Source organism: Marmota monax, unplaced genomic scaffold, assembly GCF_021218885.2.
Source record: "Marmota monax isolate L192 unplaced genomic scaffold, Marmota_monax_Labrador192_F-V1.1 WCK01_AAM20220418_F8-fsc00125, whole genome shotgun sequence".
Lineage (NCBI taxonomy): Eukaryota > Metazoa > Chordata > Mammalia > Rodentia > Sciuridae > Marmota > Marmota monax.
The window spans coordinates 13,185,161-13,206,668 of NW_026695235.1; the positions used below are offsets into that span (position 1 = coordinate 13,185,161).

The 21,508-nt window shown below is 64.5% G+C and overlaps 1 protein-coding gene across 1 annotated transcript in view; it reads left to right on the forward strand.

Moving 5' to 3' along the window:
* The first annotated feature begins 1,232 nt into the window (after positions 1-1,232).
* Col18a1 (collagen type XVIII alpha 1 chain) overlaps positions 1,233-21,508 on the forward strand; it is an 84,690-nt gene continuing 64,414 nt past the window's right edge. Inside the window, exons 1-2 of the mRNA XM_046438939.1 lie at positions 1,233-1,341; positions 1,430-1,521. Of these exons, the coding sequence (XP_046294895.1) occupies positions 1,331-1,341; positions 1,430-1,521 (103 nt within the window). The 5' untranslated portion in view covers positions 1,233-1,330. The remainder of the gene's footprint in view (positions 1,342-1,429; positions 1,522-21,508) is intronic.

Sequence of the window (21,508 nt, forward strand, 5' to 3'; positions counted from 1 at the left end):
GGCCCAGGGAAGCAGGATGTGAGGCAGGGGGGTGCTGGGGGTCGGTGTGGAGGGGCATGAAGCAGGCAAAGATGGGGATCAATGTGGAGTGACTGGGGGGGTCAGGCTGGGGGAAGTGTGAAGTCAGGCAGATGCTGGGGGCTGGGTGGGGGATGGACAGGGAGGGGGAGGGGCAGGAGGCTACTGCCGGTTATGCCTCTTTGTGGTCTGGGAGATGAGTCCTGGTTGGGTAGGGACAGTGGGGATGGGCCAGGGTGGATCCCAGCATGTCTGGGAGAATGTCACTAAACCGGGGATAGCTGGGGCTTGCTCCTGTTTTCTACTAACTGGGAGGGGTCCCTGTCCAGGGAGGTGATGGATGGAGGGTCCTGGTGTGTGGCAGGGCCAGGAGTGCCACAGAGCACAGCTGCTGGGGCAAGGCCCCGGCCTGGGTGGGCGGGTTCAGGAATGCAGAGCCCACACGGAGGGGGGGCTGAAGGCTCCCATGAGAAGCAGCTGACCTCCGAGAGGGGAAGGAGCTCTCCTGAGCCGGGAGGTCATGGAAGGCACAGCCTGCCTCTCACTGCCCCTCCTGGATCCCTGAGGAACCTCCCATCCCTCCAGGAATCAGGGACGGCGTGGAAGTGGGGGCAGGATCCTGAGAAGGTTGCTCATGGGGCTTGTAGGCCCATGTTGGGGTCTGCCACTGGCAGGGAGCCCCAGTAGGAGGGACGGGCCACATGACTGAGGCCTCTGGATGCACTTATGTCCTGGGCCCAGAGCTCATGGAGGCAGGGAGGTCCCGTGGCCTCCACCTCTCCACCTCTGCTTAAGCAAACTGGTGGGAGGTGCCCAGCTGCCTCCTCGGCCCACTGTCCTCTAGTGGTAGACGTCTTTGTTCAAATCTCTGACCTTCCCACTGCTCCACGGACTCAGGGCTTAAGGATGTATCCCTGGGGAGGCCGCAGTGAACCCCTTCCGGAATGAAGGCTGGGCTTGATTCACTGGACGTTCTGGGACCTTGACCGGAATTTGAATCCCGACCCCGTGCACGCTTTGGCGGCGGCGGGAGGCCACTCCATGCGGAGGCTGGCCACGCACTTAGGAGTGCCAGAAGTCGGAAGAACTGCTGGTCCGTGTCCGCCCCCGCTTGCCTCAGCGGGTCACCAGGTTCCTGGTCCGCCCGCGTCCCTCACCACCCCAGCCCAGGCCGGGCCCAGTGCCCGTCGCTCCGCCCATCGCGCTGTCCCCGCCCCGGCCCGCCCCTGCCCGGCCCGGCCGCGGACGGGCAGGCGGGCGCACAGCGGCTCAGGGCTCAGCATCCGCGGCGTAGACGGGTCGGCTGCGGAGCATGGCGCCAAGGTGCGGCTGGGGGCGCGCGCGCGGGCTGGGGTCTCGCGGGCGGGCGGGGGGCGTGCGCAGCACCCTAACTTGTGGCTGTCGCACGCAGGTGGTCCTGGCTAGCGCCGCGGCGGCGCCTCCTGGATGAGTTCGCCCCCTTGGTCCTCCTGCTCGCGGTCCGCGCGGTCTCCACGGAGCCAGGTGAGACCCCCGGGGACGCAGTCCGCGCGCTCGTGCCTGCCGGCCTCGGGCGCCCTTTGTGCGGGTCTCCCGCCGGCCCCCGGCGGTCCTCTCACCCCAACCCTGCGCGCTCGCCCTGGGTCCCGGGAGGGCTGCTGCGCCTTGGCCCTGCCCACGCGCACAGGTGCCCGGCGGCGGCTGGAGCGCGGCGGGGCGGGCTGGGCGGTGTGTCCCAAGCCCCGCCGCCGGCCATTCATTCTTTGGCCGCTGGGGGATCGCACCTCCTCCGCGTGCCGCTGGACCCGGGGTGAGGGCTGGGCCCCCGGGCGTTGCGAGCTGTCGGCGCCCAAAGCCCCTTGTGTCGCGACCAAACTTGAGCGGCCCTTCGGGGAAGTTGGTGCGCCCAGCGGGCAGCGGGCAGGTGGCCGGCCAGCGAAGAATCAGGGCAGTGGCTGTGGTTGTGGTGTCTCCGGAGACGCCGCGGTATCCCCAACCAGCCCTCCGGGCCTGTGTCGCCCTCGCGGCCGCAGCGGGTCATGCCTCCCGGTCCTCGGAGTGACCGTGGGCGGTCAGGTCTCTGAGGAAGACCGTGAAGTGCGTGGGGCAGGCTTTGAGTTTCGGACCTGTGGTGGCTAAACCGCAGGGTTTCTCCAGGGCCCAGCTCCAGGCGGCCCGGTCAGCCTTTGTGCGCCGCGCCAGCCTCCAGGCCTGTCCCCGCGCCCGCCACGGTGTCGGGTTGCGCGCGGTCCCCTTTGATGCTGCCTGAGCGGAGCTCGGCCGCCCCGGAACAATACTCTGGGGTCCGTTGTTCGCAGGCCCGCGCTCTCTCCTGCGCAGCCGGCAACCTGTGCGCCGGACTGCCCTGGAAACTTCCTGGGCCACCTCCTGGGAGCGGTTCTCAGCCAGGGCCCGGGGTCTTCTGCCTGCGGAGGAGCGCAGCCAAGGCCCAGGAGGTGTCCCCGGTGGTGTTTCCTCATAGGCACAGATGAGGAGGGGTGTCCTGGATGAAGGAGGAAGGACCCAATCAGGTCGGTTAGCAGGAGGGCATCACCTGCCTGGCCCGGGCTGCCCCAGGCCTCTGGCCACAGATGGTGGTAAAGGAGGACAGCGGAGGAGGGGCGGAAGTCATCTGGGAGGGAAGATGACTTGTTTCATTGTCTGCAGTGGGCTTGGTCACCGGGCTAACCAGAGGAATGGGCCTCTTTGGAAAGTTAGCTGGGGCTGGGGCTCAGTGGCAGAGCAGCACCTGCCTGGCACGTGTGAGGCCCTGGGTTTGATCCTAGCACCACATAAAAACAAATAAAGGCATTGAGGCCAACTAAAAAATACACTAAAAAAAAGTTAGCTATCTGCTGGGGTTGCAGTTCAGTGGCAGAACCTTGTCTAGCATGTGTGGGCTCTGGGCTCCATTCTCAGCCCCAGGTAGGAATAAATAAAATAAAGGTCTGTCGACAACTACATTATTTTTTTAAGTTAGCTACTTTGTAAGCAGGCTGCTGGCACTTGTTGGTTGGAGACAGAGGATTCCTTACTTGTTTATGTTAACTGCAAAAAACCTTGCTCATGGCTCTGAGGTGGGGGTTCTGCTGGCTGGATTGGGCTGTCTATCATGGCTGCAGGGCTGTCCCCTCTGCACTGTGGTCAGCCAACACTGGCTCAGCCCAGGGCGCATATACAGGTATTTGTGAGCCTGAGGACTCTTTTGTCATCCTGAGATGACAGAGGAAAGGGAAGGTCTTTATGGCCAGCCCCTGCCCCTTGGGAGGCCTCCGTACCAGTACCAAGGGGTGGCCACAAAGGCGAGGGGTTTCAGCCTGTGGCTGGAACAAACGGAATCATGGTGGTGTGGGTGAGCTTTGGCGAGATGGAATCTGGAGCCCTGAGGGCAGGACGTGGACGTGAACTCACCACTTCCTAGGAAGGTCCTGGTTGAGCAGGTGGCCTGAGCCGCAGCCTCCAGTCCTGAGGACCAGGAAGTCCCCTCCTAGCAGTCAGGAATGCCCTGGGGGTAAAGCAGGAAGTGCTCAGCAGGGGCCGTGCTGCCCCGCCCCTCCCCCAGCACGGCCCAGACCCCAATCCCAGCAGAACCCAGTCCCTGGACACAGTAGCAGCTGCCCTGGTGGAAAGAGGTGTTTTCTCACAGGCACAGATAAGGGCACAGATAAGGCAAGGCGGGTGTCCTCGGATGAAGGAGGGGGAGCTGGGTGGTGTTGGAGGAAAGCTCATGTGGGTCGGCTTGTCTGGAGTGCACATTTTTTCTGACCAGAACACAGGCGTTTTCCCCTCTGTGCTGCACTTGACCCCCAAAGGAAGCCCTCTGCTGTTTTATTGCCGGGCTGGTTCCTGCCATCCTCCTGCTTTTGACTGCCCTGTTGTGTACTTCCCCATCAGAAATCTGAGGCCCATGGCTGGTGCCTCTGCACTGGGGCTGCTCGTGGTGTTCCCCAGGCCCCTGGTGTGAGGCGTGGGCCAGACTGGCCTGCATGTCTCCCCTTGGAGCCACATACTGCAGAGGCCCGGGGTCTGGGGAGAGGCATGTGCAGAAATCCTGTGGTCATGCCAGGAGCCTGGTACTGCATGCCTCCTGTCCTCGAGCCTCTCATGCCCTAGGTGCCACCCTCACACTACCCAGCCCCATCTTTTCATTCCGCCACTGTCTGGTGGTTAGTACAGGCCAGGGCCCTGACCTTCTCCCCAGGCAGCCTGCAGGGGTTGGGCTTGCTGTCCAGGTCTGTGGTGTCCACCGTCCTGGGACGTGCAGGCCCCTGAGTGGAGTCAGACCTGAGCCGGCAGGAAAGGGCTCGGCTCCTGGGCTTGCCCACTGGGGAGTCTTCAGGATTCAGATGCAAGGACCTCGAAGACAGTTTTGAATTTCAGCAAAACTTGTTTTTCAGGGTGCTCCTGTTTTCCTTTAAAGGAAGGAGGAGGGGGAGAGGGACTCCTCTGCAGGGAAACCTAGAAGGAGTGTAACTGAGCTCACCCAGAGGGCAGGCACCCACGCTGGGCGGGCCGGGCAGGGAGAGCCCTGCTCACTCACCACCGCTGTGCTTGACCACCACACACACAGGAGGTCCATGCATGCCTGTGCTCATGCAGACACACATGCCCACACGTGCAAGTACACACACGTGCACAGATAACATTCCCCTAGCACAACGTGCACACACACACAGGTACACATCCCATGCAGGCCCGTGCCAAGCCCACAGACAGCACCTGCAGAGCACATGCCCACTCCCTGGATGCACGGCCACGTACGTCCACACACCTTTTCTCCATCGAGGGTGCCTCTTTCTGTCGCCAGCTGTGTTGTTGAAAATGTTGGTTTCTCTGGATCCCCGTGAGGGCCAGGGGACCTGTGTGGGATGTCCAACCTCTCCATCTCCGGCTGTGGACAACACCACTGCCCTCATGTCGGCCCCTGGCTACAGGGGGCAGACTAGGGTCTGGGCTGGGTGGGGAGGCTGCCACCCCTGGATGCAGGGAGAGGGTCCCCACGTGCCCTCTGCTCCTTGTTCAGAGGTGGAGGAGGCCCAGCAGCATCTCCTGCCCAGGGCTGTTCCATCAGGCTCTTCACACTGCCCACGCTGGGGACCACCTGAGCTCCCCAAGGTCTGGCACTGGGGTGCATGGGTGGGGACCCTTGTCTACTTCCCAGGGAGGCCAAAGCCTAGTGTTCTGGGTCACCTTCAGGGAGCCCCTTCGTTTCCCCTGGGAACCTCCTGGGAGGGGTGAGTCGGCTGAGGGGCCTCTGTGCATGGGTGCTGCTGTCCACCGGAGCCAGCTCAGGTTCGGGGGGGAGACCCGGGCAGGGGCAGAGCTGGCTGTCAGATGTGGCCACCAGGATACCTGTGCGGGCCAGTCGCAGCTGGAGGCTGAGTCTGGTGCTGTGTCAGAGTGGACAGAGGCTGCCCAGGGATGGCCTTGCAGAGGATGCATCTGGCTGAGCCACAGTGGTGGGTTACTACTGCTGCTGTGGGCAGCAGTCAGCAGAGCTGGACAACGCAGGGCCTGTCACATACGAGCCCCCAGCCTCAGTGCTGGCGTGTGTGGGTGCCTGTGTGTGTGAGTGGAATTCTGCAGAGCTGAACTCCACGTTCTGCATTGAACATTGAACTTGGCACATTTTGAAATGGAAGGGCCCAGGAAGATAATGGACCGGTTTGGGGCACTGGCCACCTACCCATGGCTCTGCAGCCCTGTCTGCTTGGTCAGACCACCTACCTGCTCTCTCTGGATCTGATGGCCGCTGCCCTAATAGTGTGGGGTCTGAGACTCACCTTTGCCAGCCCAGGCTTCCTTCTAGGAGGGCAGGGCCTCTGAGCTCCGCCTCCCAGCAGTTTTGGAAGGAGCCGGCACGGATGTGGTTATGCAGACTGGACTCTGAGGCAGCCAAGGGCCAGGGAAGGCTGTGTCCTGAGCGCCTGGCTGCCTGAGTGCGGACCCCGCCTGGGTAGGCGCCCCCAGCCTCCCTGCACCTTCTTTTTCCAACCCCGCCGGGGGCAGGGCGAGCTCCTTCTCCGTCCTGAGCAGCAGTTGGTCATTTGTGGAGCCCTTGCGTGAGGCGCTGTCTTAGCCTTATGTGCCTGGGTCCTCCGTGCACGTTGGCCATGTGGTGTATGCGGCATCTTCACACAGGTGCTGTGTCCCCTGGGGACGGGCAGTCCCAGGCAGGCACAGAGCACCGCCAGTTTTGTTCCCCAGCGCTGCCGGTGCTGGCAGGGGGGACAGCAGAGCCTGGTGGCTGGCCGAGGGGTGTGTCCTGGATTGGCGGGTCTGGGCCAACTCCGAATGGCTGTCAGAAAGAGCTTTTGATCACAGAGGCGCTGAGTCAGATTAGATTTGGAGGCTGCAGGCTAATGTCTGCGCCCTGTGCCTGCAGGAGTGCGGCTCCTCCCAGGGCCTCTGCGCAGGCAAGCCCCAGCACAGCTCCGCGGCTCCAGCCAGAGCCGCGATGGAGAACCTGTTCACAAGCCCGTACATCTTTCTGGAATTTCATGCCTGCGGTCGGGGTCACTCCGGGCTGATCCCCTGTGGTGCTCTGTAACCACGGGGGCTTTGTGAAGCGGCAGGAAGGGCAGGGGCCCTGGGCACAGGCTGCATGAAGACCAGGTAGCCCCAGCTCTGCAGGCAGTGCAGGAGGCGCTGGGTCCAGTTGGCCTGGGGACTGGCCTGGGTCAGGGGGACCTCTGTAGGGTGTCCCTTGGAGAGGACGCTAAGCCAGACAGAGCAGAGCTCTGACAGGGCCTGCAGGGAGACTTGAGGAGGCTGTACCTCGAGGGAACCCCCTCGCCGGTCCCTTCCTCGACCTGGGTCTGCAGCACGGTGCTGTGTGCTGCTGCAGAGAGTGGGTTCAGGACCAGCCCCGGTCAGGCCCCCGTCGGGGTCCCCGCTCCAGGACAGAGCCTGCCAGCACAGGCCCTTCTTGGTGAGCAGGAGGGCACCTCCCCGCGGGGTGACTGGAGTTGGTGACAGAGCTGCCGGGAAGGCCCCTGAGCTGCAGGGAGCATCTCTTCTCCGGCGGGTCCGACTTGTCCTGCCCCTTCCGGTCCTGGCCGTGGAGAGCTAGGGCCCCATCAGCTGCTGGGAGGCCACGCTGGATGTGCCTCTGTTGACCTGAGTCCAGATGTGGCACGGCCCCAGGGAGCCTCTATCCCTTGTCCACTTAGACCACCAAGGACTTCGCCTTGGAAGGGACCAGGCTATTCATAGCGCTGAGCCGCTCTGGCCCTGTGAAGCCGAGTTTGCCCTGGGCCCTTGGTGGGCAGGCTCCTGCGAGGGGAGGGAGTACTGTCCCAGGACCCTCTGTGGCCCACGGCAAAGTCCCAGCCCCCTGGTGGCCTGCCGCAGGGTGGGCCTGCTGGAGGAAGGGGTCAGCTGAGGTGGCCTTTCCTGAGGTCCCCTTCTCCTGGGTGAGCCAGACAAAACCAGAGGGATAGTGTCTTTGACCTCTTCCGGCCAGAGCTCGAGAGGCCAGCAGGGTGGAGACTGGCATTTAATGGGGAAGCCAACTGGCCAGGGCCTGGGAGATGATGGGTGTGAGCCCTGGGGGCAAGTTTGGGCACCTGGCCTTTTCTGCTGTGCAGTATGGGCACCTTCTGTGAGGGGCCTGCTTGCCCCAGAAGTGGGAGGGTGGACAGCAGTGTGTCTGCTGACCAGGGTCTGAGTGCCCGGCCATGTGGAGCAGGGCGGCTGTTATCTCGGAGACCGGCAGAGCGCCCGGGTCTGGGTTCCATCCAGCTCCGTGTTCTCACGGTCCTTATCTCGGGTGCCCCCGGCCAGAGCTGGGCTGAGTGGTGGGGTGGGGCCATCAGGAGGGGGCTCCCTGCAGATGGGCGACTGGTTTCCACCGGCTCCCAGCCTGCAGCGGCTGTCACCCCAACCCTGGCTCATGTGACGGGTAGAGAAGTGCCCTCCCAGAGCCTCTCTGTAAGCCTCACCAGGGAGGTGAGCGTCCTGACACATGGGCCGGCTCCATGTGTCCCCCGGGTGGCCCTTTTGGTCTGATGTCCTCTCCTGGTCAGGATACCTTTCCTGTTGCTTCATGACTGTGAATGGGGGCAGCTGGAGTGTCACAGTAGTGTTCGTGGTCAGCCTTTGGCTGGGACATGGCACTCCGGAGGCGTGGCGTTGTTCCTGTCCTGTGACCCCTCACCCACCCCCCGAGAGGGACCCTGCGATGGCAAGCCGCTCGGGGCCGGCACCCAGGCAGGTGGACCCTGCATGGCCTGGCTCACTGCTTTGTAGTCGGTACCCACAGGCAGGGCATCCCTGGGTGCCGGAAGTCGGCCGTCCCCCTCCAGTCTGCCTTGTGGTGTGGCACGGGAGCTGGTTCTCACAGGAAGCAACTGGGAGTCACCAAATCGTCAGATATTGCCGTGTCGGGAAGCCTGGCCACCTACTTGGCCTTCCTAGGTGGCAGGGTGCCATCTGATGAGATGATGGACAGTCGTATCATCTCTGGGTGTTGATCTGGCTCTGCCCCAAGTGCCACGTGACCTTGGGCATGTTACTCACCCTCTCTGTGTCTTAGTCTCTAACCTGTGGATGGGGATGCAAGGGGGTTCCTCGTGTCCCTGAGCCGCTCCGTGGGGGCATGCAGGGTCAGCAGGCCGTCTCTCAGGAGGCATAGTCCCATATCAACTCCAGACATGAGTCCTGATAGCCCCGCCCGTCGGGGGCTCTGTGATTCCCTGCTGTGGCTCCATCCCAGCTGCCAGGCAGTGCCCCGGGAGGGTGGGCCTTGCCAGGGTCAGGACATGGTCAGGACCAGGACGCAGCTCCTATTCCTACAGGTCATGAGCTGTGCCTGATGGTTCATGTTAGGAGAGGTGGCCGCCCAAGCTGCCCTGGGCTCTCAGCTATGAGGATGGCTTGGTGACATCGACTTCACACCCCTCTCAGAGGAACCCACGGCCACCTGCCTTCCTCTGCATGCTGGATTTTGTCACTAGCACGCTGTAATCTCAGAAAACAGTGGCGCACCCCTGTAATCCCAGCCGCTTGGGAGGCTGAGGCAGGAGGGTCTCAGGTTCACAGTTAGGTTCAGCAATGTAGCAAGGCCCTAAGCAACTTAGCAAGACCCTGTCTCAAATTAAAACATAGAGGATAAAGCTCCCTGGGTTCAATCTCTGGTACCAACAAAAAGCAAAAAAAAAAACATTGGGCTGTCGCTGTCACTGTCGGAGGCTCCTGAGAAGAGGAGCCCCCCCGTGGAGAGGCTGGGTCCACCGCTGCCACCTGGCTTCCTCTCTGTTCCCTGACCCCTCAGCCTCTGACCAGAAAGGAGAGCCATCCTTGACTCTGGTCCCCAGGCACTGGGGAGGGGAAGGCCCCTCTCTGTCCACAGGGATTCCCTGCACACACCCTTGCGTCACCTCCTTCCTCTGCAGAAGACTTGAGGGCTTGTGAAGGGAAGTTCCCTGGGAAATTCCCCCAGTAGGGCAGGGTGGGGGTGGGGAGGGTGGGGGAGGGGGAAGGGGGGAGGGTGAGGAGGGGGGAGGGGGGGTGAGGGGGGAGGGGGGAGGGTGAAGGGGGAGGGGGGAGGAAGGGGGAGGGTGGAGGGTGGAGGAGGGGGGGAGGGGGGAGGGGGAGGAGGGGGGAGGGGGGAGGGTGGAGGAGGGGCGGGGGGGAGGGTGGAGGAGGGGCGGGGGGGAGGGTGGAGGAGGGGCGGGGGGGGGGCTCTGGACCAGGCAGGGGAGGGTCAGGCTGGCTCCCGTGCACCGCGGGCTGGGAGCAGGAGAGGCTCTCTGACGACTTATCCTCTCTGCTCAGCAGCCCCTGCCCCTGGCCCACCCTACAGCTCTAGCCCCCGGCTGTCCCTCTGTCACCCCACAGCAGGGCACATGTGCTCCCACCCCAGCTTTGGCCTCTGACTTGTTGTGTGTCCTTTTGGAGTCATACCACTGGGGGGGACACATCTTGGCCAGGGCTGCTGGTCCCCTGGGGGCCATCAGGATCTTCCTGTCCTCTGGATGGACTGGTGTGCACCCTCCACGGAAGGGACCCTGCCACAGCTGGCTGGGAAGGTGGCTGCTTGGGTGTCACTCGTAAATGTACCTTTGGGAGCGGTTGAGAATGCCAGGGAGGTCTGCTGTCCAGGAAGGGACGTCCCCCGGCCTCACGCCACGTCCTGTCATCACGGGGACCTCACACTGTGAACCTGCTGTCGGCTGCAGCCTGGCCTGCGGGCACAGCCCTCTCTTGGGGTGCATGAGTCCCGGGCCTCTCAGATGGACGGCAGACCTGGCAGCGAGAGGGCCAAGGCCAGACTCCAGTGATCTGAGGCTCGGCTGAGGCCGGGACCCACATCTGTGCTCCTGCTGACCAGTGGTGTGTGTGCCAGGCCAAGTGACGGCCCCAGGTTGCCGGCACCCTGCTCTGAGAGCCATCACGGGTCGTGAGCTGGGGAGATGGCCCTGGATCAGTGGGCCTCATAATCCCAGGGTCCTTGCCAGGGACCGGGGTGGGATGCAGAGGTGCTGGGGTGCTGTGCTGCTGGCCTGGAGGCAGGAAGGCAGGGAGGAGGTGCGGGCCCAGCAATGCAGGCACCTCTGGAGGCTGGCGAGGCAGGAACTCTCCCCCTGGGCTCCCGGGAGGAGCGGCCCTGCCCACACCGTGGTCGCAGCCTTCTGACTTCAGGGCTCTAGGGGACAGACTCCGGTTTCGGTTTCCAGCCACTGACTTGCTACGGCAGCCCTGGAGACAAGCCAGCATGTCAGGGGCTCATGGTGCCTGCAAGGACAGGTGCCACCGTTGGGGGCCGTGGTGGGAACCTGTGCTGTGTCCCACTCCACCCCCCTGAGCAGGAGCCAGGAACCTCTCGTGAGGCCCTGGGGTCCTGGTGCCAGCTCCTCCTGCATATCTAGGGCCACCGAGGCGAGGGCTCCCCTGGAGAAGTTGATGGGTCCCTGCCCTGAGGACAGTCCCTGATTTTCAGAAGGACCTCTGCCGTCAGGTCCCCAGAATGATCTCCCAACAGACCCTGGCAGAGCAGTGAGGAGCTTGGACACCCAGGCCTGGGCTCAGGGACAGCCGACGGCCACCCGGAGAGGCCGGCTCAGAAACAAGGCTCTGCCCTGTGCTATCACGAACGCCTGGGGATGGGCCCTTCCTGAGAGCCCTGCGCCCACAGCCCCGCTCCTGGCTGGGCAGCTGGCCGGGAGCTCCTCCTGGTTCTGCCCTGGCCCTGTGCCGGGAGCAGGAAGGACAGAGCAGGGGAGATGTGTGGGGCTGTGCCTGGGACCTTTGGGGTGCGGTGTGTCTGCGCCCGTCTGTCTGCCCATGGAAGCAGACACCTGCCCGCCACAGCTCAGCGCGTCTGCGGAGCAGCCTGGTTGGCAGCAGAGGGCTGGCCTGCCAGTTAGCTCAGAAGGGACCAGCCAGCCCTGGCCTGGCTCCTGCAGGCCACTTCCTGGCCAGGGTACTGGACACTGTGCAGCTCCCCCTCCCAACTCTGCTGGGCCTCCCTGGGGCCAGCCAGCAGTTAATGGTTGAACTGTACAGCAGGGCCGGCCTCCCACCGCCCCCAGGCCAGTGCTCGCCCCTCAGCCCCCTCCTGCTGTGGCCTCAGTTGTCCCTGGCCAGCTGGCGTCCCTCCTGTGGTGGTGACACTGATGAGGCTCCTGGGCCAGGCTCTCCTGGGCCTTATCTCCTGGTGAGTGCTCAGTATCTGGGAGCATCTGATCTGACCTTCGCCCTCTGGCTCTGATCCCTGCTGCTCTTTAGTGACCAGTGATAAGGTTTTCTTCCCTTTTCTTTCTTCTTTTCCTGGCTGACCCCAATCAGATAATGTGCGTTTGGGGTTGTTCTTTGACAAGGCGGTTCCGGTCTGGCTGGCCTCCATCTGAGGCTGCAGGAGGCTGGCTGCCTCCCCGCCCAGGGCGCCTGGCTCCGCTCCGTTCAGCCTGCCAGTCTTTGTGTCTCACCTGACACGAACATCTCCAGTGGGTGGTCACCGGGGCTCTGGCACTTTGTCCCTTTCCTGCTGCCCCCGGCCACCTGGTCAGTGTTGGTGTCACTGGAGCGTCTGCAGCGTGCTCTGCCACAGTGCCCCCTCGTCAGGCCTCGGGGTCTCTCCTCTGCTCTCCCACTTCTGAACCTTCCAACACAGGACACCGGGGTGGAGCCTCTTGTGGGCCCACTGGGACGAGGGTGACCCGATTCCTCTCATGAAGGCAGTGGTCACAGTGACCCCAGCAGAGCTGGGCCACCTCTGTGAGACGTCACAGCAAGAGCAGGACGGGCCATGCAGAGGCCTCCTGCTCGCTGACCTCCTGGCCACCCACTCAGCGTCCTGTCCACCATGGCTCTTTCTGCAGTGCCCACCCCTCATCCCAGGCCTTTCCCCTGCAAGTCTTGCCGGGGCCTCTGTGTGGCTGGTCACTCCTGCCAGCAAGCCAGCAGAGTCCTGCCTGAGAAGTGCCCCATGAGCCAGGAACTGAGGGGACAGGAGTCCCTGCCACGTGAACAGAACCCACGGCGTTGGCAGAGACGCGGGGAGCGTGGGAGGAGGGGTGCGGAGGAGGCCTCGGAGCCCTGGCTCTCACCCAGGTGGTCTGGGTGTCACTCCCCTGGAGGGCAGTTAACAAGGGGTCCAGTGGCTTCTGCAGTCGTAGGGCCTGCCAAGGTGAAACTGGCCATTCGGGGACCTGGTGTCCCTGTCCTCCCTGGCTCTGGATGTGACCTTTGACCCAGATGCCAACAAATCAGGGGGCTGCATTGTCCCCCCGGGTCCTGCCGCCCTGAGGAGCGGTGACCCGTGGAAGCTAGCTGGGTGCTGCTGAGGTGTGGGAGCCCCTCTCTCCGGGCAGCAGGTGCTGGGCAGAGGCCATCGGTTCTGGCTGGGGCCCCGGGCGTGTGGCTGCTCAGACTGGACTCTCTTCCCCAGGTGCGAGCCTCCCTTGTGGACTCAGCGGGTGTTCCAGGTCGAGGCCAGGAGCGCGCAGGTGCCGGGGGTGTGGGCCGCTCCTCGGAACCTGCGGCAGGTGCTCAGGAGTGGGTCTGACGACCTGGGAAAGCTCTGGGAGTTTTTAAAGTTTTATCTTTAAAAGTCGACATCCAGTGGGAATGCGAGCTGCGTTCGAAACCCTGGGCCACGCCGCCTGGCTGGAGGGAGGAGGGACAGGCCTCCGTGCCAGCCGACGCACGTCGGGCCACCCCCACACTGTGGCCACTGCTCCTGGCCCAGGTGGTCTGACTCGGGAGCAGATTCATCCTTCCCTAGGTGCAGGATTCAAGAACCACTCCTGGAGAACACCGGGCAGGACACAGGTGGCCGGTCCCTGCCCCAGGCGCTGTCCCCTTTGGGTTCTCTGTGCTCCCAGGGCACAGACGGGCACGGGCACCTCAGGACCCAGTTCTACTTTCCATGGTGGCCCTGGGGACGGGCTCTACTCCTACTTGGGGCAGCAGGGGCTCTGCCTGGCCAGCCCTGGGCACCTGGGGTGTGTTGGTCGAGCATGACAGGGCACCTGTCCCAGGGCCGGCCTCAGGGCCTGGCAGGACTGTGGGCCGCTCAGAGTTCAGGGATGGCTCCCTGTGGGTGCTCAGGGCGGCTGGTTGGCATGGCTCCTTTGGCTGCCCTGCTCCCTGGCAGGAAAGTTCTTCCCATTGCCCCCACACAGCCGCCAGCTCTGGCATGCTGCTGTCCTTTCTGTGGAAGCTGGGGACCTTGGGTCACCCTGTGACACAGGGCTGACAGGACAGGAGGGCGTGTCGTCGGAAGCAGAAGCTCTGCTCTCTTGTCTTTGCCCACTGCCTGGGCACCCGTGGGGCGTCTCCGCCCGCCTCCTGGGCACCCGTGGGCAGGTTCCGCCCAGCGCAGACCTGCCCCTCTGCATCTGGCTCTGGTGAGCCCACTGTCGGCTCTCCGCTGCCCTCTCCTGGGCCAGCTCCCTCTGGAGCCTTCGTGAGGTGCCTGGTCAAGGGGAGATCCGGGCTTGATGGTGACGAGTGGCAGCTCACGCTGGCGAGCAGGCCCAGCTGCCTGTTTATGGTGATCGATGTTCTCTCCCTCCTCCGCCTCCCTCCTGCTGCAGGTGGTGTGGACCCCAGGAGGCCAGCGCAGGACACCCTGCAGCAGCCTACGCCTGCCCAGGCCCTACGCCCGCCCAGGCCAGGCCCCATATGGTGACCGGTGCCTGCCTGTGCCTGACCCCTGGGCTGTGCCCGGCTCCTCCCAGGCAGGCCCCCTGTTGCTCTGGCCTCGCTGGCCCCTGACCCCCAGCCTCTCTGTGCTTGTTGGGGCACCGCCATGGCGTGGGCTGGTGAGCTGGGATTCAGGAAGCTCTGGGTGGGGCGGGATGCAGGAAGGCTCCCGGGCACAGTGCTGACTGTGGAGAGGGCCGTAGGGTGGTAGGTGGCTGGGCTGGGTCTGCCCTCAGGACGGCGGTCTCCTCCATCAGGAGGCCCCCCCCTCTGCTGGGTGGGGTGTCCGGGCCCTGTGCATCCTAAGCTGGCTGTTGTCACCTGGAGGCCTGTCTGCCCGGCTCTTGTGTCCCGTGGGTGTTGGCCCCTGTTGGTCTGCCAGCTGCAGTGCTGGACGGGCGGGGCCCAGGAGTGGGGCTGGCACCGCACCTGGCAGGGAGCTCAGGTCTGACTCACCTGCAGGGGCCAAGGCAGGCTCCCTGCCCCCCGACAGCTGCCGGGCTGGGAGGACACCAGTCCCCTGGGTCGGAGCCAAGTCTGCCACCGCAGCAGTCGAGGCCCGTCCGCGCCACCTCCTGTCTGCCACCCCTGGTCCTGAGGTGCACCGTGGCAAGGTGGGGTCAGCCTGGGAGCAGAGGGCTCGAGGGCATGGTGGGCCTCGGACGTGCCACGCAGTGGGGCTGGAAGACGGCTGAGCAGACCGGGGAAGGTGTGGGAGTGTGCACAGGGCACTCCTGGGCCAGGGGACCTGGCCTTGCGAAGACACCGGGTGGCAGTTCCTGCAGGGCCACAGGCCATGTTCTGCAGTCAGGGAACAACTGGACTCTTGACCTCCTTGTTGAGGTCAAGTCCACCTAGCACAGAAGTCACCATTGAGAAGCAAACCATCTGGTGACCTTTGGCACAGTCACCCTGTGCTGTGGCCACCACCACCGGGTGGTTCCAGAGCCTTCTCCCCTCCCAGGAGGAAATGCCACCCCGCCCTGCAGTGGCCCCTGGCCCCAGGGCTCCGCTGTGTCCCTGGGGTGAAGGGACAGCCCTGTCTTTGCGTTGTCTACTCCACACCCCCTCATGGAACCCAAGAGCCCTGGGTGTCTGGCCTCCCAGGTGCAGCCGGAGGCCTCGGCCGTCCTGGCTGAGCATGCTCCTTGGAGTTCTCTGACCTTGAGCTCCTGGACGGGCCTGAGGGGTCGACGGGCGCCAGGGGTGTGACTGCCTCCAGCCTTCGCCCTCGCACAGCCTGTCGGCAGCTCCTGAGTCGGGCCAGTCCCTGACCTGGGGTTGCCGTGTCCAGGTGGAAGCCATCACGGCTCCTGCTGTGTCCCTGGAGTGAAGGGACAGTGCTGAGGTGCCCACCTGCTGTGTGCCCTGCCCCCACCTGGGGCTTCATCCCCCGCAGGCCCGGTCCTGTCTCTGCGGCGTGACAGGAGCTCTCTTGTCCCCTCCCTGACGGCTCATGAGGGGCTGGCACCTGCCTCTGCTTCATACTCATGAGCCCTGCGCCTGGCAGCAGGTCAGGGACAGCCCACTCCCAGCAGAGTAGACAGTTGTCGGGGCCCACAGTGTGGACGGCTGTCGGGGCCCACAGTGTGGACGAATGTCGGGGCCCACAGTGTGGACGGCTGTCGGGGCCCACAGTGTGGACGAATGTCGGGGCCCACAGTGTGGACGGCTGTCGGGCCCACAGTGTGGACTGCTGTCGGGCCCACAGTGTGGACGGCTGTCGGGGCCACAGTGTGGACTGTTCGCAGGGGCCCACAGTGTGGACTGTTCGCAGGGGCCCACAGTGTGGACGGCTGTCGGGGCCACAGTGTGGACGGCTGCCGGGGCCCACAGTGTGGACGGTTGTCGGGGCCCACAGTGTGGACGGCTGTCAGGGGCCACAGTGTGGACTGTTCGCAGGGGCCCACAGTGTGGACTGCTGTCGGGGCCACAGTGTGGACGGCTGCCGGGGCCCACAGTGTGGACGGTTGGCAGGCTCATGGGCTGTAGCCAGTGTTTGGGCAGTGGTACACCGTGCCCGCCCCCCGAGAGCCACGGTTCAGCTCCTCATGAGGTGCGTGATGGCCCCTGAGCTGCTCAGCTGCTGGCAACCCTTCCTGTCCCCCGCTCCTCTTCCTGGACCTGGACCCACACCCACCCCAGCACCTGTCTCCCGGGCCCCACAGAAGGCCTTTGGTCACCTTGCTGGGCATCTGTGTGGGGCCCAAGCTTTGTGCCTCTGACGCGGGGTGTGGACTCAGGGTCTTGCAACCTGTGGCCCTCCCCGTGGACTGTCCGTGTGGGTCAGTGCTGGGGCTCTGGGCAGGTGGTGTCCCCAGCCCCCTCCCTGGTGCACCCTATGGGAGACCAGCCCTGACCGGCTCTGCTGCCTGAGGGGGGCCCTCCCACGCCCCAGGGGCCTCGCACCTGCCTGTCTGCTGGGAGACAGACTCCTGGGCTTCTGCCCTGGGTCTGCTCAGGCTGCAGAGGAGTGGCTGGGTGCAGGGGGTTCCTAGAAGGACCCGGGCAGGCTGGTGTCCCTGGGTCCCGTTACGAAGGCAGATTGGGAACCTGAGTAGTTGTCCCTGGAAGCTCAAGAATGTGGAGGCGGCTTGCGGGGCCTGGGTCTCCTGGGTCCTGGTCCAGACCACCTGCAGGGGTTTTACGGGCTGGCTGACTTCCAGCCCTAGCGACAGCCCTGAGGACAAGGTGACCTGCATGGGTCTGGCGGCCGCGGGGAGCAGTCCTGGTCCACAGGGTGCACCCGGGGGCAGTGTGGTGGGACCGGGAGGCACAGGAGCGGCGGTGGTGAGTTGCCATGCCTCCCTTGCTGGGCTGGGCCATGGCAGCTCCCGTGGGTTGAGGGCAGAACACGTGAAGCCCGGGGAACGCGCCTGTGGCCTCATGTCAGCCCGGCCGCGCTGTCAGGGGGTGCTGGGTCATCTGGCTTCCAGGGGCTGGTGTGCACGCGGGGGCTGGCCAGGCGGGGAAGGCCACATTCCGCTCATAGCGGCTTATCTGGCTGTCAGGCAGCCCGGGAGGGGCCTGATGCCCAGCAGGCCTCTCCCATCCTCTGGCCCCCTCGCCGGGTGCTGCTGGGCCAGGGGAGCAGGGGAGAGTGGCAGAGCCCTGGGAGGGACAGGCGCCTCCCAGTGCAGGCACCGACCAGGCCAGTAGGAGGCCGAGGGCAGCACCCACCCCACGTGGCAGTGTGGGGGCCAGGCGGAGGCCAGGCCTGGACGCCCAGGGAGAGGGAGGGCTTGCTCTGGGGGGTTCCTGGAAGGACCCTGAACCGTGGCCTTCTCGAGGACCCCAGAGAACTGTCCCCGAGGCCCTGGACAGCAGCCCTCCGAGGTTCCCTCACCTGTGTGGAGACGCTTTGGTTGGACACGGGGAAGGGCACCCGCTAAGCCCTGAGTAGAGAGGGCTCTGCCCTCCACCCTTGGAGACCCTGATGACTGTTGTGGGCATCCGTGGGTCTGCTTGGGAGCAGCTGGTGTCCAGCCCCGGGGGCTGGTAGAGGAGCCCAGGGCACGGCCACTCCACTCCTCCCGGTAACTCGGACATCCGTGTGCGACTTTCCCTGTTCCCAGCAGTCAGCCCCATGGGTCCTCCCCACCCCTCAGCCTCTGTCCTGCTCAGCCCTAGCTCAAGGGGACCCCATGGGCAGGGACCCCAGGGCACCCTCTGGCCTCCTCTCTCAGCACTTCAGTGCACATCCAGGTTGGAGGGAAGGAAGGTGCCAGAGCAGAGCCAAGGCCTCCTCCATGCTGAACAGGGTGCCCAGGCTAAGAGCCCGGGGAGGGGCTGGCCTGGGGCCTCCCGGAGTGGGGGATGGTGCCCTGACACTGGCAGTGCTGGGGCTGGGCAGGCTGTGACCTTGGAGGAAGGTGAGGTCCTCGGTGTTTAAGGCACCCTCAGGGCCCCCCTCTGTCTTGGGGACTGTGGGGCCTGGGAGTGCCGCGTCTCCTGAGGAGCTCCGAGGGTGACCATGTGGCAGGGTCAGGGTGGAGTGGCCGGGCTGGGAGGGCTGGGACCTCACCCGCGCTCATCTGTTGTGTGGGCGAGGTGGGTGGCAGCCAAGGGCAGGGGGTGACAGGAGGAGGCAGGTGACAGGAGGGGGCGTGCCTTATAGTCCACCCCCGCCCTCCCCACTCTGCCCCCTGAGCAGGCATCTCCCCTCCGCCATGGCCTCTGCCTCGATGCTCTGCCTCACCTTGGGACCCTGGCTGAGCCTCTGATAAATCCCCTCCTCCTCCACGTGGTTCTTGTCGGGTCTCTGGTCATCAAGATGAAAAGCTAACACCGGACCCCGTGGTCCAGCTTGCCCCAGACCAAGGGGACACGGCCTGGGGGTGACTGAGTTGGCAGGTCAGCTGAGACTGGGGGCTCTGCAGGACTCTAGTGCCCGGCCTGAAGCCTGCTGGCCACTCCCCAGGACAGAATCCCACACCACAAATGCAGAAGCTGCCTGCCCACTGCCCCCTGCAGCCCTGTGGCCGTCTGCTCGACCTCCAGGTGACGCTGAGAAACGCTTGCTGCAGGGAGAGGCCCAGACGCACTGTGCTGAGCGAGGGGACTCCAGGTGATGGTGAACCGAGGAAAAGAGCCCCAGCTTTCATTTCCAAGGGTCGCAGGCTGCCTTTGATGTAGATTCCTCTGCCGCGTTGGAGCAGGCGAGGGGAACCTCTGGGCTGTTGGGAGGGCCGTGGAAGTCTGGATGGTTCCGTCTTTGAAGTAAGAAGTCCTGAGGGCTTCGTGTTTGCAGGTAGCATTCTGAGCTCAAGGTACTGGCCATTAACACCTCTGTGCGTGTGGATGGGTGAGTGCCCTGCTCCCCGGGCAGCCTGGGCTCTGCGGTGCTCTCCACCTGACGGCCAGCCTCCCTTTGACCTGAGGTGACTTCCCAGGCACCTGCGTCCCCATGGCCTGTTTCTCTCTCCTGCCGTTGGGTTCACAAAAGCACCGGCTGGAAAGGGGCTTGGCCGTCCCGGGGAGCATGGAGCCCCTCCAGGGATGCCCGCAGGTCGTGGGTGAACTGCCCCTGGGCAGCAAGCTGCCTTCTGGGGCCTGGGCCGCGGTGCCCGTGTGCCGTGGGGGCAGGCACTTCCTGGCTCGTGTGGGGCCTGTGGCCTGGGAGCAATGCCTGCTGCAGTGTGCCCTCTGGGGGCGGGCCCTGTGCAGGCACTAGGGGCTCCTGGCCTCTGCCTGTGGCTGGGACACAGGCGCGTGTCCTGTCTGACCCCAGGCGGGTGTGTCAGCGTCCCCTGGGACACTCCTCTCCTTACCCTCAGGACACCCACGCTCAGTGGTCCTGACGGGAACCAGGCGAGGGCCCCCTCCTTTCTGGCTGGACGTCTAAGCAGGCTCTTTGGTGGCTCTCAGGCCACGTGGAGAAGCCCAGCACATTTTTCCTCCAGAGGAAGCAGTGGGTAGAATTTGTCCCTGGGACTTCTGCCTCACCTCTTTAAAGTGAGTGTTGACGCAGGTGTCCTGGAACAGCGTCCTGCTGGGCCCCCCCAGGCGGCCAACCCCAGGACCCAGCTGCAAAGGGATGCTCCGGCTTCCTGGCTGTGCTGGGTGGGGCTAATTTGGCTGCAGGATGACCCCAGGGCCTTTGAACCACCAGCTCTAGACAAGGCTGTTTGACAGGTTGCAGTTTAAGAGCCTGGTACGGAGAAACCCGGGGTCCCAGGAGGACAGTGAAGGAGTGCGCTTCTGGCCCCATGTGGCTTTCTGAGGAGGGTGCTCCACCCTGGGAATGTGCAGTGGGACTTGGTCCTGGAGCACCTGGGACTGAAGGGAAGCCCCAGCCCTGTCCCCATCATGGCAGCCTGGTCCCCGAGCCTCAAAGTACACAGAGGGCAGGTGCTCCACAGGGAGCTCAGGGGCAGGGTGCTCCGCGGGGAGCTCGGGGGCAGGGGCAGATCCCGTGCTCCTGGGGACTGGGGGAGCAATGCACACCCCCTCTGTGCCCGGCCTGGGGACCTCCCTGCAGACCCACAGTGGGGGAGTTTGGGCCATGGTGGCTGGTTGGGCTGGATGTGGGGACAAGCACGGGGCCCAGGTTCTCCCTTCCATCAAGACCGTGGGAGGAGCAGCCGTCCTCGGTGCCCCTGGGCTGGGCCGCCCTGTCCTGGCAGAGGGGCCCAGTGTGCCCCACGCTTGTCTGTGGGGTGTGGGAGGTGGCCAGGCTTGGTGCACAGGGTGGGCAGGGCAGGCTGGCTGGGACCAGGAGGGACATCAGCTCAGTTCGTGGGAGCAGAAGAGTCTTGGGGGCACAACGTAAGCAGCGGGGAGCTGGGAGGTGTCCCGGGGTGCAGCGGTCAGGTCTGCCTGTGAGCAGGGCATGGTAGGTGTCATGAGCACCTGTGGCTCCCACATCCACCCCTGGCACTCCCTCTGTGGGACATGCTCCAAGAGGTTCAGCCTCTTTTATTTTATTTTATTTTATTTTTGGTACCAAGGATTGGACCCAGGGGCACTTAACCACCGAGCCGCATCCCCAGCCCTTTTTCATTTAGAGACAGGGTCTTGGTAAGTTGCTCAGGGCCTCACTAAGTTGCCGAGGCAGGCTTTGAACTTGTGATCCTCCTGCCTCAGCCTCCCAAGCCGCTGCCAGCCTCCTTTATGTCAGAGGCCGTGGAGTGTTAATCGGGGTGACCATCGAGGCCCTCCATCCCTAACCCTGGGGAGCCCTTCCCTTAAACCTGTGTGAAGCACATGAGTGGCCATTCCTTGCTGTCCACCCTCCACGCCAGAGCAGCAGGGCCTGTGTCCAGGGCAGGGTGCCACTGAGCCCTACCTGGTCTGGTGAGGGGTGCCCTGGGGCCTCCAGCTCTTTTTCTTGGGGAGGGAGGCTCCATAAGCCAGCCTGTTCTGGGGCCTTGTGACGACATTGCCGCTGAGAAAGGGTGTTCACGGGGCTTCACCTAAACCCTACGGAGCACCCTCACCCTTCCTACCACCTGGGGTGAGCAGTGAGGGGAGACCTGGTTGAGAGGTGGGTCAGGACGACCCAGGCGCAGTCTCCCTGAGCTGCCGAGGGGGACCTGTGTGCCGGGCGGGGACTGGGAGGGGTGCCAAGCCGCAGGAACCGGCCTCATCCAGACGAGTGGAGGCCTCTGCGACTTCCTGAGACCTCGCCTTGTGGGACTCTGAAGCTGGGTGGGTGTCCACTTCCAACTTCTCTGGGGCAGGAAGCCTTTCAGTTGGGCAAAAAGGTGGCCTTTGTGGGCGCCTGCTGGCCGGGCTGGGCGGAGGCTGGCCGGCTGGCTGCGGGGGCTGCAGACAGGAAGGGGCCGGTGGAGGAGCGGCTCGTGTCCAGCTGGACAGCTGGTGGGAGGGGTGGACCGTCCTTCACGGCGTCCCTGTCCAT